General features: G+C 38.6%; 3 protein-coding genes, 1 long non-coding RNA gene and 1 pseudogene across 4 annotated transcripts; 2 read left to right on the forward strand and 3 right to left on the reverse strand.

Annotated features, from left to right (window-relative positions):
• Positions 1 to 4,751: 4,751 nt before the first annotated feature.
• On the forward strand, positions 4,752 to 7,597 carry LOC126919087 (uncharacterized). The gene is made up of 3 exons (XM_050727756.1): positions 4,752 to 5,080; positions 5,673 to 5,734; positions 6,579 to 7,597. The coding sequence occupies exons 1-3, from the start codon at positions 5,066 to 5,068 to the stop codon at positions 6,991 to 6,993; spliced, it is 492 nt and encodes a 163-aa protein (XP_050583713.1). The 5' UTR covers positions 4,752 to 5,065; the 3' UTR covers positions 6,994 to 7,597.
• A 15-nt stretch (positions 7,598 to 7,612) lies between these two features.
• LOC126919075 (uncharacterized) lies at positions 7,613 to 9,459 on the reverse strand. Its single transcript, XM_050727747.1, has 3 exons — positions 9,132 to 9,459; positions 8,735 to 8,802; positions 7,613 to 8,559 (listed from the first exon to the last, which is right to left on the reverse strand). The coding sequence occupies exons 1-3, from the start codon at positions 9,132 to 9,134 to the stop codon at positions 7,851 to 7,853; spliced, it is 780 nt and encodes a 259-aa protein (XP_050583704.1). The 5' UTR covers positions 9,135 to 9,459; the 3' UTR covers positions 7,613 to 7,850.
• Positions 9,460 to 9,498: 39 nt separating this feature from the next.
• On the reverse strand, positions 9,499 to 11,059 carry LOC126919101 (uncharacterized; annotated as a pseudogene).
• A 201-nt stretch (positions 11,060 to 11,260) lies between these two features.
• Positions 11,261 to 12,405, forward strand: LOC126919108 (uncharacterized). Its single transcript, XR_007711508.1, has 3 exons — positions 11,261 to 11,409; positions 11,479 to 11,846; positions 11,916 to 12,405. It is a non-coding gene; the product is annotated as an uncharacterized LOC126919108 (long non-coding RNA).
• Positions 12,406 to 12,966: 561 nt separating this feature from the next.
• Positions 12,967 to 15,574, reverse strand: LOC126918997 (uncharacterized). Its single transcript, XM_050727675.1, has 4 exons — positions 15,415 to 15,574; positions 14,975 to 15,030; positions 13,109 to 14,824; positions 12,967 to 13,071 (listed from the first exon to the last, which is right to left on the reverse strand). Exons 1-3 carry the CDS (start codon positions 15,436 to 15,438, stop codon positions 13,132 to 13,134), a joined length of 1,773 nt encoding a protein of 590 aa, XP_050583632.1. The 5' UTR covers positions 15,439 to 15,574; the 3' UTR covers positions 12,967 to 13,071; positions 13,109 to 13,131.
• Positions 15,575 to 16,233: the final 659 nt, after the last annotated feature.

Here is a 16,233-nt window from a genome sequence, read left to right on the forward strand (position 1 = left end):
TCCAGCTTTGTTACTTTCAGGCTTTTAAGAAAAAACACGCGTCTTTCTTTTCCCAATTATTTATTTCACTCAAATTTTCGAAATTTACACAAGACTTTTCAGTTATATTTAACAGGAAAATAGATAAACGAGTGAAAGCGATCACGTTGAAAGTTCAGTCTCGTAGATGGTCGTTTTTCGATCAAACATTTCCAACCATCTTGAAAAATCGATGAAATCATGATCATATGTTTCACAAGGAAAAACGTGTATCAACTTGTAATCTAGTTCATACTGTGTTCCATTATATCCACTATGAAATTCAAAAACAAATTCGCTGAGGGTGAAAGATGATGGAAAATAATTCTTGACAATTAGTTAACATCTGTTAGATATAACTAAAGTTTGAAAAAGTGTATAACAAGATTTACGCGTGCTTATCATTCGTAGATAATGCGGTAACAGTGAAATCTTACGGATAAGTAATCTCCGTTTAGGAGCTGTAACGATCGCTTTCTAATCATCCCCCACGACGTTCTTCTAACACGACTATTCCGAGCTTGGGTAAAATCTCGATAATAAATACTGAAAGTCTGATTGCAAGATTTCGCAACGTTTATTACTTCATTTTCACTTGAGCAAATTAAAACAAAAGCAAAAATTCAGCGTGAAAAGAAATTCTATTCCATGGAATCTTACTTTTCGGATCACTCGAAGGGCGCTCGAAGAATTTATAAAGAAAAGAAAACTTTCTTCCGCGCTTATATTAAATCAATCGAACGACACTATTCGCCTTACGAGTTCAACGACTTCAATTATAAAAATACAAAGAAGAAGAAAATAAATTGCATTTGATGGTATGCGATCGCAATTTAACAAGCACGAAAGTGGAGAATCATCCGCTAGAATTCTTCGTTCCAAAGTTACTCCATAGCTAGATACAAATTTCGCGGTGAGAGTAACGCTGTTTGCAACAGAGAAATCTAAGAAATCTAAGAAATCGTTGCGCTATAAAATATACATACCTACAAATACAGACGCGATCCTTCCACAAATACCGCGAGGATCGTGGTAACGTGGAACGCGAAATTGCGATCGATCTTGGCGAATTCCATCGGACGAAATATCTTATCGCTTCGCGGATGACCGCTTAACGATCGAACGAAGATCAAGGTCCTCGAGGCCGACACTATCGCTTTCTATCGGTCTCGACGAACGATCGACTCGGACAGAGTTATTAGAAATCCAATAAAAGTAATAACGCTGCTTAAAGAGCTCACTGTGAGTCAGAGGGGGAAAAACTTCCTGGTTTCACACGGTGTGGTACGACAAGCGTATTATTACTTGGAGGTTTCGCTCGAATTTTATGCTTAATTACGGTTTATTACGTCAAGAAAAACGGAACAGGGAGGAAACAAGGAAATTGTGAATAGAGTAGAATCTAAACTCTGTGAAACACTGTAGGAAGTTTTGTCACTGGACAATTGGCATATAATTGGTAGATTTTTAATTCTAAATTACCTACCAATTGCGTGGTAATTTCCTTGTAAAATATTTCCTTTTTATTTCTTAGTTACTGGTAGCAAGATTTAGGGTGTCTATTTTGTTTGATATTGATATTTATATGAAAATTGGCTTTCTTACAATGCTCTACTTGATTCGCAGGCTTTTCATTTTCGAAACTTGTATAAAATAATCGAGCATAAATTGTTCTAGCTTGTCGTTGATTGTTAATTGATCGTTTATTAAAATCCGAAGGGAAGGTCTGCAACTTGCACGCTGGTTCTTAATATACTTGACTATTTATAAAGAGGAAACGAAAAAAGGAATCCGAGTAAAGATTGAGTAATCGTTTGATCCGAAAACCATTTTGTGGATTTCGGTTCATGATCGTTCCTTGTACCGCTATAATTTTCTTCTTTATACTATCATTATTTATTATTATTCTGTTCACGGAGTTCTCAAATTGCACTTCACACTTTCTCTGTTTTTCTGACACAGAAGCTACTTAAAACGAACAACTTTACATTGTATAATACAATAGTTACTATGGTCATAGTGAAGTAAAGACGAAAACTATAATCGAAAACTTATTTGAAACTTCCCATGCAAACAAACAAAAAATTACGATTTTGTTGCCAATGCTTCATAAACAAACCCCTGTACCCTGAAATCACTGAACACTATTTTCCACCATCCTTCGTCATTTGTAAAATTTTCGTCAGCCATCAAGATATCACCGATCGTATCGGACCCATATTCACGCCCATGCCTAACTCACCTGGCTAGAATGAAATTCCTCGAGTAGAGAGTTCACTGTCACGGTTTCGCGATCCGCGTTAAAAAAGGGTAACGCGTTGCTCGTTTTTGTTTTCGCCCGGTCTATCGTTGGAATGCACGCGCAATTCGGTCCAGCCGAGTATGGACGTTTTACAAGGCGAGGCGATCGGTTTCCCTTTCTCCTATAGTCTGGCGTATGGTACACACGATCCTAGAACGATGGATCGTCTTACGGCCACGATTTCTATGGATCTTCCCTCTGGATCCTCTTGGACGATTGAACGGATCGGTTTCGTGAAAGGGTACACCTCGATTCTGGTGAAACGATGCCATCGCAGAGAATAGAAATCACGAGTAGTTCGGGGAAGGAGATTCTTTTCTCCTGTCTACAATGCATTTACCTTTCAATCTCAGTATACAATATAGATTTTAGTTTAGATCACATTGTCGATAGATAGAATTCTATCGAATTCTTGAAATGATGGAAGAGAATTAATGGCAGTAGATTGGCAGTACATTTAAGCAATTCAAATATAATGAGAGATTCTGTATATCGTTAGACATTAATTAATAAATAGTTTGTTTCGTTAACCGAATTGTCGAATTTAAAAATGAACAAATTTAAGTGCCAGTTAGAAATTAATAAAGGTTCATGCTGTCTATACGAGCTCGCTATATTAGTTACGCTAGCTGTACATTCTTGCCTCAAACTTATTCACGCGATAGACATCACCTCGGCACAGGATCAAGTTTAAGATCAAGTTTACAATATATTACAACGAATACCAGCTAAATTGCCACCGTAATAATACTATGACACGAGACGTGTACACGTAATATTTCGAAAGGCGTCACAGCTCCTACTCGATAATTTACGATGACACGTCTCTCATCAACTTAACCAGCTAAGCCACGCAATGTGTTCTTGAACACGCGCCGCGTTTTATACGTTGACAGAAAGATAAAGAACGGGAAAGAATCGGACGTCTTTCATTAACCGTTCTACCGGCCAAAGAGTCGTCTATGAAAATTCAACTTTAAATGAAACGCTAAACGCTTGCATCTTATTTCGCCAAACGCAGAACACTCGAATGTTTGACATTAAACGTGTGAGCTTCAGGTTTGATTCTTATTATGCAAATACATAGAAAGTATCGTCTAAGTGAAGTCTGGTCTGACGTTAATTAAACTGCTAATTAACTGCATTAAACTGCTGTATAGAATAAGATTAAACAAAGAATAAATCTGACGTCGAAAACCTAACGATCCTACGGAATCGTTGAAGTATTGCTCTTTAATCCAACTTTCGAAAGCTTGATACAATTTGATACAACTGACACGTAGCTAGGTTGTTAATTGCAGATACAATTAATTGCAAACTGATATCTGGAGATAAGACGATGCTTTCAAGACGATCTTGAACAACAGTGAGTGAAACGGTGACCGTAACGAGCAAAGATCATCGCAGGCAGTTGCATTATGACGACGGATAGTTCGCTGACCCAGCGTTCCTTCGATCTGTTAAAAACGAAATCAATAAGCAGGTTTCACTTTGATGACGCGATGATGTTTCCTGATGTTCAATACGTTCACTACACGTGTCTATACCTTTACTACAGATGTACCTATCAAATCGACTTCTAAACTCGAATACTTTGAAATTTGGAAAAAACGAAAGAAACGAAAAAAGAAGCTTCAAATTCTAGGACATAGATCCTTTCGGAATTCAAAGCTTTCGATTCTAGGGCCATATTATGTAATATCACGTTATATGCAACGAAACTAAAGAAATGATAGGTTTAAAAGTTAAAATACGTGATCGAAATCGAATTCTAAAAATCTTCACTTACATCGCTGTGATTTTCAGTCTGCCTAAGCGAAACCCGACAAACTGCAACCCAAAGTTCAGTCGAAGCTCGTCTAGAAAACTTCTCCAAACTTTACCAAAAGCTCCATCAAAATCCCACAAACTAACATTGAAAAAAGAAAAAGTTATCCAATTCAAAAAGAAATAAAAAAAAAAACGATATCTACAGAATGTTGGAAAACATCGAAAAAACATTTCTCGCGTAACCCAAATCGCGCGTCCGTCTGATCGTGACCATCCGTAACCACTGCTCACGATTGTGTCTAATAGCAACTGCGTGTAAAAAGTGACAAACAGAAACATCGTCCTAGGCGTCGATATCGTCGTTCCCAGACGCCAGAGACGAGTGAAACGAACCGCGAGAGCACCCACCTCGTATTACGACGCTGATCTTGATCTTGGCCGTTCACCCGGCCAAGTCCAGCTTTCATTAAAAAGACCACAGAACAAGAATATAACGGTGGCGATAGAGAAGAAGAGAGCGAGGAGAAGAGAGGAGAGGAGCAGATTGGAACAGATCGGAACGGATCGGAACGTGTAACTCTACTATGAAAAAGAGGAAACGAACAAAACGATGAGATCGAGGTGAAGGGTAAGCTAGCAGGTGGAGGGGCTGCTCTGGTCCTCCGCTTTTTGCCACGGCTTCTCTATTAGCCGGCACCTTTCACGTGCACCGGCTTTACGGCTGCGAAAGATTCCCTTTCATTCTTATCCAACTCCAATCACGTACATGTATAAAAGCGGCGAGCGTGTGCACGACCAACAGCAGATCAAAACCGCGGTTGAAACCGCCAACTGTATCGCGAGGAAGGAACCGGTAGTTGGCTCCTGTAGCCTTCGTCGAGCGTTGTCTACTTGATACTTCTTCCTCTGCTTATACTCCAGAGCTGATTATTTTACGGTTAAACAAACGAAACAGGTGTTCGAGGGCGCAACACGATGATCAAGCTCGCGGTAAGTTCACCCGTAGGGTGAATCTTCAGTATCGTTAGACTCTTGTGCCCTTTTTTTGATTTGGATAGTGACGGATAGTACTTTGTCTTTTTTTTTTATATAAGTTTTTCTACCATAGAAGAATTCCTGGTAGTGGAGAATTTTTGCTAAATTTATCCTAATCTAAGCTTTTCTGAATTATCCACATATACATAATAATGGCTTTCATGGTCAATGTTATCGATTGTTAATCTTGCATTTTGATACACTCACGTTGCATCGGAGAAAATATCTTCTTAATATTATCGATAGACAAGCGAGAAAATTTTCCCGATAGTATTCAGTTCAGTTTGAAAGAATTCCTGTTATAATTGTCAATTAGAAGTTCCGACAACTTGACACATTGGAAATTACCAGATCGCTTTAGACAAATTTCACGCAATCGAGTTTCTATATGCAAATATCGTCATTTCATATAGTAACACTGCAGAAAGACGTTTACAACAACCTGAATTCACTGAAATTTCTCTTGATTTCGAAACTCTTGAAAACTTTGCATGTTTGCAGTAGCATTCTAAGACTCCGGTACTAATTGAATTGCCTTTTTTTGCAGGCCGTCTTTGTGGTTGCCTCGTTGCTCCACTTGGCTTCAGCAGGAGGACAGCACGGTGGACAGTAAGTTTGCTTTATCCCTGTAGAAAATAACATATGCGAATATTAGATCGTTCTATAATCACGCGGAAATACATGCGTCTGTAAATCACTATAAATTGGAATACGTTTAACGAACCGTGACTCGACCCACGCGTATCGACTTTCTCCACGGTTCTTTGCTTATCGACGGTCAATTTTCCTCGAGAATTATCGAACGTAAAGGAGACTGGTCGAACGAATTCATTCTTCCCCATTGAACGACTCAGGAAGTCGATGTTTCCGAGCTATTACACGCATAATCGTCCGTATCGAGGCGACATTCGAATTAGCAGTCTACGACTGAGACTAATTGAATAGTAGCTAGTTTCTGAACAAATATTTTGATATTTACTTATTTATGTAAAATTACGGTATAACTGATTAAAACGTATATTACATTTGACTTTGTTAAATGATTTTAATTCGGAATAACAAAGACAAAGAATGAACGCGTCCGTGATGTTCGTCGTACTGGAACCGTTTATTTTTACCGAATCACTCGGACTAGTTTGTAGAAACTAACCATTTTCTTGATTCCGTGACACGAGCAGACTCTGAAATTCTCCTTAATGGACTTTTAATAACATCGCTTTAACCATCAGTTTAAAGAATCTTCCTGGAACCACCAGGATCAAGAAATTGGAAACCGACGTCGCTTTCCATAAAGATCCACCATTTCTACTGAAAGAATATAAATCTTAGTCGTTTAAACGATACTGCCAAATAATTCTTTTGAAGCCACTATTAAGCGCAAAGAATGGAAAACCATCACCGCTTTCGTTAAAATCTGTTGAAATCTGTAGAAAATTTCTGTTAAAATTTTCAGCGACCATGTGGTAATTCACGTGCCCTACAAGATCAAGACGATCCATCATACGCACACCATCACGAAACACATCCACCATGGCGGTGGAGGTGGTGACAAGTACGAAGTTCTAGGCTACACCGTGGGTCATCCGATAGATTTAGGTCACGGCGGCGGTGGCGGTTACGGTGGTGATATCGGAGGCGGCCACGATTTGGGCGGTGGTGGTGACTTCGGAGGTGGCCACATCGAATACAGCAGCGGCGGCGGCGGTGGAGGCGGTGGAGGTGGTGGCCACATCGAATATAGCGGTGGCGACATTGGCGGAGGATACGGTGGCGGTGGATTCGGTGGCGGCCATGGAGGAGGTCTCGGAGGTGGATACGGAGGAGGTGGTCTCAGTGGTGGAGGTCACGAAGACTGGGGCGGCCATTAACCAGTGGCTCGCGCTAATTTTGGGAGGAATACGGTAGTTTTCTTTGCAAAAGATCGATTGGTTGTTCGAAACGCGCTTTCGACTCGAATTTTATTTTATTTGGTACTTGGTTAGGATACCAAACGAGTGTCTTTTCTTTTATTTTATCTCATTTGAGAAAAGAGGAAAATCAATTTGCTAAGTCTTTTTAAGCTTTAGTCAGTTACCGGGTACTGGTGACGTGTTTATAATTTTCTAAAATGTGGAATACGTTCGATTTGAAAAGGAGCTTCTGTTTTTGAGAAGCTTCTGTTAGAAACTATGGAATATCGAAGAAATCGAGTCACCGCGCTTCAAAAAACCATCAAGCATCCCCCCATCGCACGACACTTTCACCTCTTCACGTTTAAGGGAGATAGTTCTGAAGAGATAGATATTTCTTCCGAGAGATTTTATATATTTTATTACTGTTATTTTTGTTTCTTGACTGGTGTTCTTCGGGGAATGCTGATCGACACTTTATCGCCCTGCCTCTTACCTCTCGTCCTAGTCTCTCATTAATCTGTTGTCACATCGTTCGTACTGTTAATGTAAATATTTGTTACTCGTTTATTTGTTTGTAATATTGTTTTGTCTATTGTCTACCGCGGCACGAATGATCTATGTATAGTTACGTCGCGAGAAAGTTAATTAAATTGCGTGTGTACCTGAAACATCGCCACCTTTTTATTTCCTGTGTTACTTATTATTTATTACAACTATACAACGACCAAAACTTACAAACAGAAATTACAACAAACATCCAGAAACCACGTATCTACAAAGTCACATTACACATACATGCGTCTGCACATTTAACAGAATACCGTTCAAACGTTCTACGTTTTACTATCGTTTTTCGTTCCCCGACTGGAATTCGTCGGTGTTTTATGGATCCTTTTCCTAGATCTTCGACGATGATCGCGTTTATCCCTGGTATTCTCGTATTCTACATCATCCACCAAATATCTACCAGCGTCCGTTTTGGTTTCGAACTCCTCTTTAAACCCATCGTTCTCGATATCACCCTGTTCTTCGTGTTGATCATCGTGAAACTTGTGCATCTGACCAGATCGAACGTGTCCAGTTACCGTTTCTAAACCCTTTTTGTATCCCTCTTCGTAATTATAACTAAGAGTCTCGGTATTTGGGGGTATATCATTCACATCCTCGTGAACCGCGTAAGTATCTTCACCATGGTCCTTCAAGTCATTATCTTCCACGTAAGACGGCGGATGATAAGAGTCTTTGTGATGGTCGTACACAGGAAAATACTTTTGTCTGTCTCGTTTGTGATTCTTCGGCCATTTATCGTTCAATTTCTCTTCGTGATCCTTGTGATGGTTCTCGTGGTCAAGTTCCTCCTCGTGCTCGTCCTTCAAATCGTGATGACGCCCGTACTTCCACGAACTCCAACTCGCGTGGTGAGTCCTGTGATTCTTGTGAGTTTTCGGCTTCTTCGGCGTTGGCACGTGAACATGCAAGAGAACGGTCCTCGTGTGCGTGTGGTGGTTGATCAGATCTGGCACGAGAATCTTCAGGTGTACACTGCAAATAAGCGAAAGGGAATGAGCGCGACTGCTGTGAAAACGAGAGTGCAAGCCTCGTGAACAGACGCTCGTTTTCGTCAGAGAAAGCGGGGTACGCTGACGCTGCGATTGTTCGATCTCGAACATTCAACGATCTTAATAAATCTTTTGCTGCAGTTTTCATAGTTACTTACTGCTTGGAGGATACTCCGTAGATCGCGATTTGGTTTAGTAGAAGAAGGCATAGGTATTTGTAGATCTGCTGGAGAAAGAAGAAACGGCGAATAATGTTATTAAGACGTAAAAATTGCAGTGCTGTTATGTAAATTATGTAAATCTTCTTTTGTAGAATGAAGAATATTTAAAACAAAGGATATTTGGAATATAGAATACAGAATATATATATTTGGAAAATAGAATATAGAATAAAATGAATGACAGCATTTGACGGTCACACGTTATTAGAAAGAAGCAATTACAGAACTATAAAATTAGGCGGTAATTTTGTCAAAAATTTTCAAAATTCTAACACCAAATATTTGCACAGGATTCTATATACAACACCACTGTAATCACTAATTCTTTCATTACCATGGTTTCTATCAAAGAGGATAAGCGTCGAACGTCAGGATCAACGTTTCAACATCGTTTGACGTCGTAGAGAATGCTCCTCTTTTATATCCCACCCTCTATCGTAACGAGTACAATGGAACCGCAAAATTGTCATCGAAATTTCACGGACCATCGAACACTTTCGCCGTCTAGTTGAGATATGCTCCGTCTGCCAATCCGCTTCGAATGACACGCCCTGGAAAAACGTGACCGTGGAAGTTCATTGCCGCGCCGGTAATCCGTTGTTGCTTAAGAAACGCGGTCACTGATGCCTGTGATTCGTCTTTTTCCTTATTTATTAGTTATTTATGAAAGATATACATTAATGAAAGAAATAGCAAAGAAATATGTTTTTGGAAATAAACTTCTTTATTGATTCTTCATAAATTCTTTATCCTATTATGAATTCTTCGACATTTTTCCTTTGTCGACATAAAAAGTGACCTTATCTTCTTCGAATATTTAGTTTCTAATTCTTTGTATATTTTCTCTTACTGTGTACAAAGAAATTTGCGAGCTTTTAACGTTGGAATTTACAAAATTTGTTCCCAGCTTAACTTCGTTAAAGACGTAGTCATTTGTTATTTAAATAAACTCGTTACACATAGAATACTGTTTGAACATGACTCGTAGGCTCTATTAACTAATCGTTGGGTTGTAATTTACATCTATTTGTATTATATTATATATTATATTATCCGCTTATTTCTAATAATATTTATCGTCTTCTTCTATATCCTCCTTCGTATCTTCGTGATAATGCGGCACGACTTTGTAGATCGTATGCGTGTGCTTTATGTTCTTTATTCGATAGGGGATATGGATGATCACCTTTTTCCTATTACACGAAAATATAAAAGAATTAGTATGCATTCTGTCGATATAACTACACTTAATACAATAACGTTAATTCAAATACTCACGACTCAGCTGGTTGTTGCAGCAACACCAACAAAACCAGTAAAGCAATGGCATACTAAAACAAAAGAATATAAATTTTACAAATGAAATCCTTCGCGAATCGAAACTTAACCGAAACCATTCAGCGGTGAAATTAATTAATTTCATCTTTTACGAATTTCCCAAAGTTTACAAACGATCAGTGCTTATCTTCTCTGAAACTAAACGATGGAACTTGATAGAGTTAATCGGTGTCACTTGTGGCTCAGTTCCTTTAAACAAAGAAACTACGAAAATAAAATGATGTCTTTTCGTACCAAAAGCTTTGCTCTCATTCTGAGAAAACTCGTCACTTTACACCGCTCGCTTCGAAGACGCTTTGAGAAGCAAACACTTTCTGCTCGTGATCGTAACAAATCTAACGTTTATATACATGCAGCTGAAATTAGCGAGGCGAATCAGTCGAAGCATAAAATGTAGCGAGAAACTCCGCCCAACGTGCAGGGATCCCAGCCATCGTGTTTTAACGTGTATCTTTTCATTTCTTTGCTTTTCGCTAAACAAGACATCGCTGTTTACACTTGTTATCATGCGAGCCAGCCATGTAACTGGTTGCTATTCCAAAGAATCAACAGGTCTGCGTTTGGCACGCGATATGTATCATGGTGTATGAAATTCTTGTAATTATGTTGAATGAGCTATGATCGCTGCAATTTCTTACTAAAATTAATTTTAATTAGACTTTATCCCTGTTGTTTTGTCGGCAAACTTATTGCACGCACTTTGTAATTGAAACGATTAAATTAGAATTTGTCTGAATTTAAAAAAGATTTTTTAATTGGATGTTGGAGGATGAGAAGATGTGAATTAGGAGAAACTTACCTGAATGACAAACTACAGTATGACACTATTATTATCTTCAACGAAGTGTAATTTAATTAAAAAATTACAGATAAAGCAATTATAATAATTTTCTTGTTTTACTAGAAAATATTACAGTGCGATAAAGTCGTTCTTTTCTAGAAATTGATAGGCAACAACTATATTACCATTTGAACCTTATTGACGTCTCTATTTAAATATCAAATCACTGAAGAATCACACGTCACGAAACGCGGCAATAATTGCTTCCAAGAAACCAAATAAACTACTCGTCTCCAAGCAAAAAAACCTCTGCTGGTGATCAGAGAGTTTCTAACCGCTCAGAAGTGATGGAAGAACTGACCGCATCTAGGAAACCGCGGAATCTACTGCACTTCCTCCGGCCGCACCCAACCGAGGATCAACTGTTCGATACGTACTGCACGCGCGTCCAGTTAACAAGCAGAGATCGTTAATAAGAATGGAAAGCAAACACGTAAGAACATACATATAGTGTTATTAATTGTAATTATCTCGAGCCTGAATAACTGTTATATTTTTATAGCATTTTTATTACGTTCTCAAACGAACCGTCATTTCGTGATTCTAACGCTTCGAAATTTCTCCATTAATTGAGAGGAATTTGATTGCTTCCAAAATATTTGAAAATAGATGAACGACGTGGATAAATGGACACGGTAAACTGAAAATGTGCATAAAGGAAGGAAAATGTAGACATTACACGCTTGACGTGAATGGAGAAACGCGCGAGAACGGCGCGTCATCGCATTAATTATGTATACGAGCTAAACGATTAACGTACTTAATCGAGTGTTTTTCGCGATATTTTTGCGTAAGCACATTAATCTTATCTCGTTTTGGACTTTGCTTTCGAACGTAACGAGTCACGACACAGACGTAGCGTCTATCACGGTGTGTATCGCGTGCCGATCTAGCGATTAGGTGTCTTAGATAATTAATGCATTACTTTCGTTTTTCCAGCTTCTCGCGTACAAAGATTATTACGATATATCGAAGAAATATTTGTATAAAATAATCGAGGATCAACGTACGAAGAAAGTGATTTTAAGTAATCTACGATAGCGACTCATCGTTCCAGCATGACCATGAATTAGGCAAAAACAGTCTCGCTTTCGAACAGGTCACGCATAAATTATTTGAATTGAATGCAACCGTGGCTACACCGTGAAAGAATACGCTATTAAGACTGTTGGAAAAGCTTTTCAACGCGTCCAATTAATTTACATGTACAGCTCGCCAATTAAAAGTGAAAATTGTTCGTAACATGGAAAGTGAAAGAAACAAAACCGAATATTTACTTTTATGTAGTGTGTAATTGTTCGTGAAATAATCAACGCAACGATGGAAATTAAGATAAGAACTACGGGATAAGGGATAACGCGTGAAACACGTGTGAATTATTACGATTTTTGTACGATTTTATAGCCTCGAAAATTTCTTAGAATGATCATTTCTTTTGGTTTGAATTTTCCTACGTTTTCCTATTTATAAGTTCTGCTCGCTAAACGGATGTACTGTTTAAAATAATCAGAGCACGTTAATTTATCGCGTTCAATATTTCAGGAATTTCACGTTCCAAATAAATCGGAGCAAGCAACAAAAATCTTATAATTCAACCTTAATATCTATCCTGTGCTGTATATTTATGAAAAAAAGACGATTTGCCAATTATGTGAAACAGTGCAGCAGTTTCTTAAGACTAACGAGTTTCAATAAATACAAAACAATATCAAAAATTAGTTATTCGATAACATTTTAATCAAACAAAAATATATTCGTTCGAGTTACACTTGAGTATCATAAATCAGCCTAGTATACTTGACCAAAGGAAGCATAACAAATGTACATATGTAAATTGAAAATAATAAAATATCTGCTTTTTCTTCCTTCCTCGACAACGCAATTACAGTTCACAGAATATAGTATAAAATAGACAAATTGAAAGAAAAGCGGTAAAGATCAATTAGAAACGATCACGATATGCTTAAACTCAGATTTTCCACATGTTCGTCGAATTTCTCCAGAACAGTTAAATTCTGGGCAACTGCAACGACTTCAAATTGTCCATCGATCCGTTTCTCGACGCGGATTTCACGCTGCTCGCTGAATTATTTATCTTCTACCCGTTTTCATGTTGTTCATCGGAACCAGACTTCGCACTCCTATTTTATTATTCTTATATCTCTTTATTCTTGCGAGCAACACCTCGGCTTCGTCGACCTCTTCGCGGTCTTGGCCGTGGCCGTGTATTTAAATAATTCATCCTATCGTTGTTTAAGTTCCGAATCGTCTCTAAAAACGCGTCACCGTTAGCGACGCTTCTTTTTTGCAATACTCCGTGATTTGCTTTACTCGTCGATGATTCAATTGCTTCGCTCGGTCGTACGTTTATTCCCTTGCGAACCTTCCAATGAGGATCGACGGATCTGGGTACTTTTGAGTGAACACGGCTCAGCTCCATTGGCTTGAAACCTTCGTCGTTGCTATTCTTAATGGCGGGCTCCACGCTTCCGTCCAGATTGAGATACCTCATGTTCTTACTTGCAAACTCGATGCTATATTTCGGACCATCTTCGGTAGAACCTTTAGAATTATTCTTCGATTGACGTTCTTGATTGATCGAAGTTGGAATTCGCGGACTCGTGAAGGATTCGACATTTGGAAACCTGTCGTACGAAGTGGTTGGATTACTATAAGTTGCGTACTCCGAGACTGAAACGTTTATCGGACTCTGCAACTGCTGGAAATCGATGGTCAGCAGTTTCGAATGTTCGTTATTAGATTCGTTTAGCGATGGATAGTATGGGTACACGTGATCGACCGAACCTTGGAAACCAGTTGCTCGCTGACTACTTTGCGTCTTATTTGCTTGATCAGGTAGCTTGAAAGGAGAAACAGAATTTACATGATTGTTCCTCGGCGGTGAAACCAAAGATGGGTGTCTTTTATGATGTCCGAGTTTCTGGACACCGTGTACATTCCCATGTTTGAAATTCAATTTATACGTCCTGAAGTTGCGATTCCCTGTAGTGTAACCATTCGTGTGTCCAATGTTTTGAACGTGAGCTTTCGATGGTTTTGAAACTTGAACAACGTTGTCGCTAGAAGACAACAGACTATCCGAAGGGATCGAATGAACGTCATTATGATGCTCATACGAGCCGATCAATCCTTCCTTAGACAGGGGAAGTGGTTCGTGACTGATTATCGAGATCTCAGGGTGTTCTATTATTTCAGTGGGTGGAAGAATATTTTTATCAAACGTCGACTCCATTTCTGTAACTGGTAAATGGGTTATCAATCGTATCATCAGATGATTAGAATTTAATGGTTCCAGAAGGCGTATGTACACCTTATCACCTATTCCTGGGAAATTGAACGGTCCAACGAGGGGACCCAATGATTTTGGAGGATCGACTATTTTTTTAACTACATCCACGATCGAATCCAATATGTTTTTATTCTTCGTCACCTTGTATACGGGTTCGATGCGAACTGCTCCTTCGTCGAAAGCTTCCGCAGGTCCTTGCACAGTTTCTATTTGCTGGTTTTCGATATAGTTCTCCTTGACGTCGTACGATCGTCCCGTATGAACGCCGGATTTTGCTCCAGAATGTTGAAGCTGCCTTCTACGTCGATTTGCTTTGTATCGATTTACACCACGCGATCGCGATGGCTTCGAACGATCTGTGCGAACCGTCACTGTCTTCTTCTTTGCACCTAGGGGAATATTTGTATGCAACGTTTGTTGGTCGCGGGTCGTTTCTGGTCTTGAAGCTTCTGGTCGAGAGGTAGTGAACGTTATTTCGTTGGTGTTGGTGCCATTTTGGTATTTGGACTGCGGCAAGTGATCCTTTGGTTGCGGTTGCCTAAATTTCAAATAAAATTCTCTACGTTATTATCTTTTTTAATTCCTTTTGATACCTATCTTTTACTTTCTTGTTTTTCTTCGTATGCTTGTATTTCTTTGGTCCCTTCCGATACAATTATATACGATACAATTCGTAGAGAAAACGTACCTTTTGGAACGCACGGCTTCTGTATCGAGGAACATCGATATCAATCCGACGCAGACCTGCAATCATGGAAATAAAATAAAAAACCCGTCAACTTTATACTTCTCGTCATTAATAATTTCTTTTCTTTTCTTTTTTTTTGAACAAAAAAGCAAATAAAACACTATATTCACAAGACAATATTGATAAAAGGAGTTTGCATATTTAAGTAGTACACTCTATCATATCACAACCACATCACGAATATCGTTAAACGAATTCAAAGTAAATCTCAATGACATTACAGATCATTTTTGTCCAAGTTAAAAAACGTTCTTTCACTTTTTATTATCTTCCACTAATTTTTCATTGATCGTATTTTTATTGATTCCTTCTAAAAAAAATCGAAATAATCGCAGCACCGTCATCCTCATGTTGTACATAGCGCGCATCGATTCACTCACCGTAATCACACGTGCGATCTTCATGTCGCTGATGGTATACTACGTCTCACTAGATCACTTCACCAATCCTAGTATGGGGACGTCTGTCCATCGGCAACGTCTTTTAAAGCTTCCCCGGACCCGCTTGTACGGCAGCGCTAAACTGGATCTGACAACATTGTTTTGCGTATGTACGTGGTATTAAAGCCAGTGGTTTTCTCTTGAATGAAAGAAAAACAACGAGAAAAAAATACAAGTGTACAACGAATCTTACCTGTTTCGTGCCGACTCACCAGGAATTGGTGCGCATCACACGCTACCACTTTGCAACCATAAGACACGCGCGATGATAATTAATAAATTTTTCGAGCCACGAAGCGTTTACGAAATTTAGATTTGGTTACTTTTAAATTTGTGTATCTTATTAAATAGGGAAAGATCTCTGTTTCGTGAAAAATAAAGTGGCGAGATGAGGATTTGCCTATGAAAAAAAAGAAAAATACAAATTGAAAGAACGATCTCTGTCCCATAAAGAAGAAAGTCGTCAGGAATGCCAAGATGAAAAATCGTTTTGAAATCGCCTTGTAATTTCTGTAAGAAAAATATCGAACGTACTATTTTATAATTACAACGAAAAAATAAATTAACGAAACAATCCCTGTTTCACAAAAGGTAAGATAGTACGGAATGTTAAGATCAGAAATTTTCTTCTAGCTTTGAAATCGTGTTGGAACTTTCCGATATGACAAAAATTTGATAATAAAAGAAAAAGAATCTTATTGGGTCGAAAGACCATACGGTTCTATTCGACAAAGTTTCTTATACAAAAGATCTTTTTTG

Source organism: Bombus affinis, chromosome 1 (assembly GCF_024516045.1).
Source record: "Bombus affinis isolate iyBomAffi1 chromosome 1, iyBomAffi1.2, whole genome shotgun sequence".
NCBI classification, from domain to species: Eukaryota; Metazoa; Arthropoda; class Insecta; order Hymenoptera; family Apidae; genus Bombus; species Bombus affinis.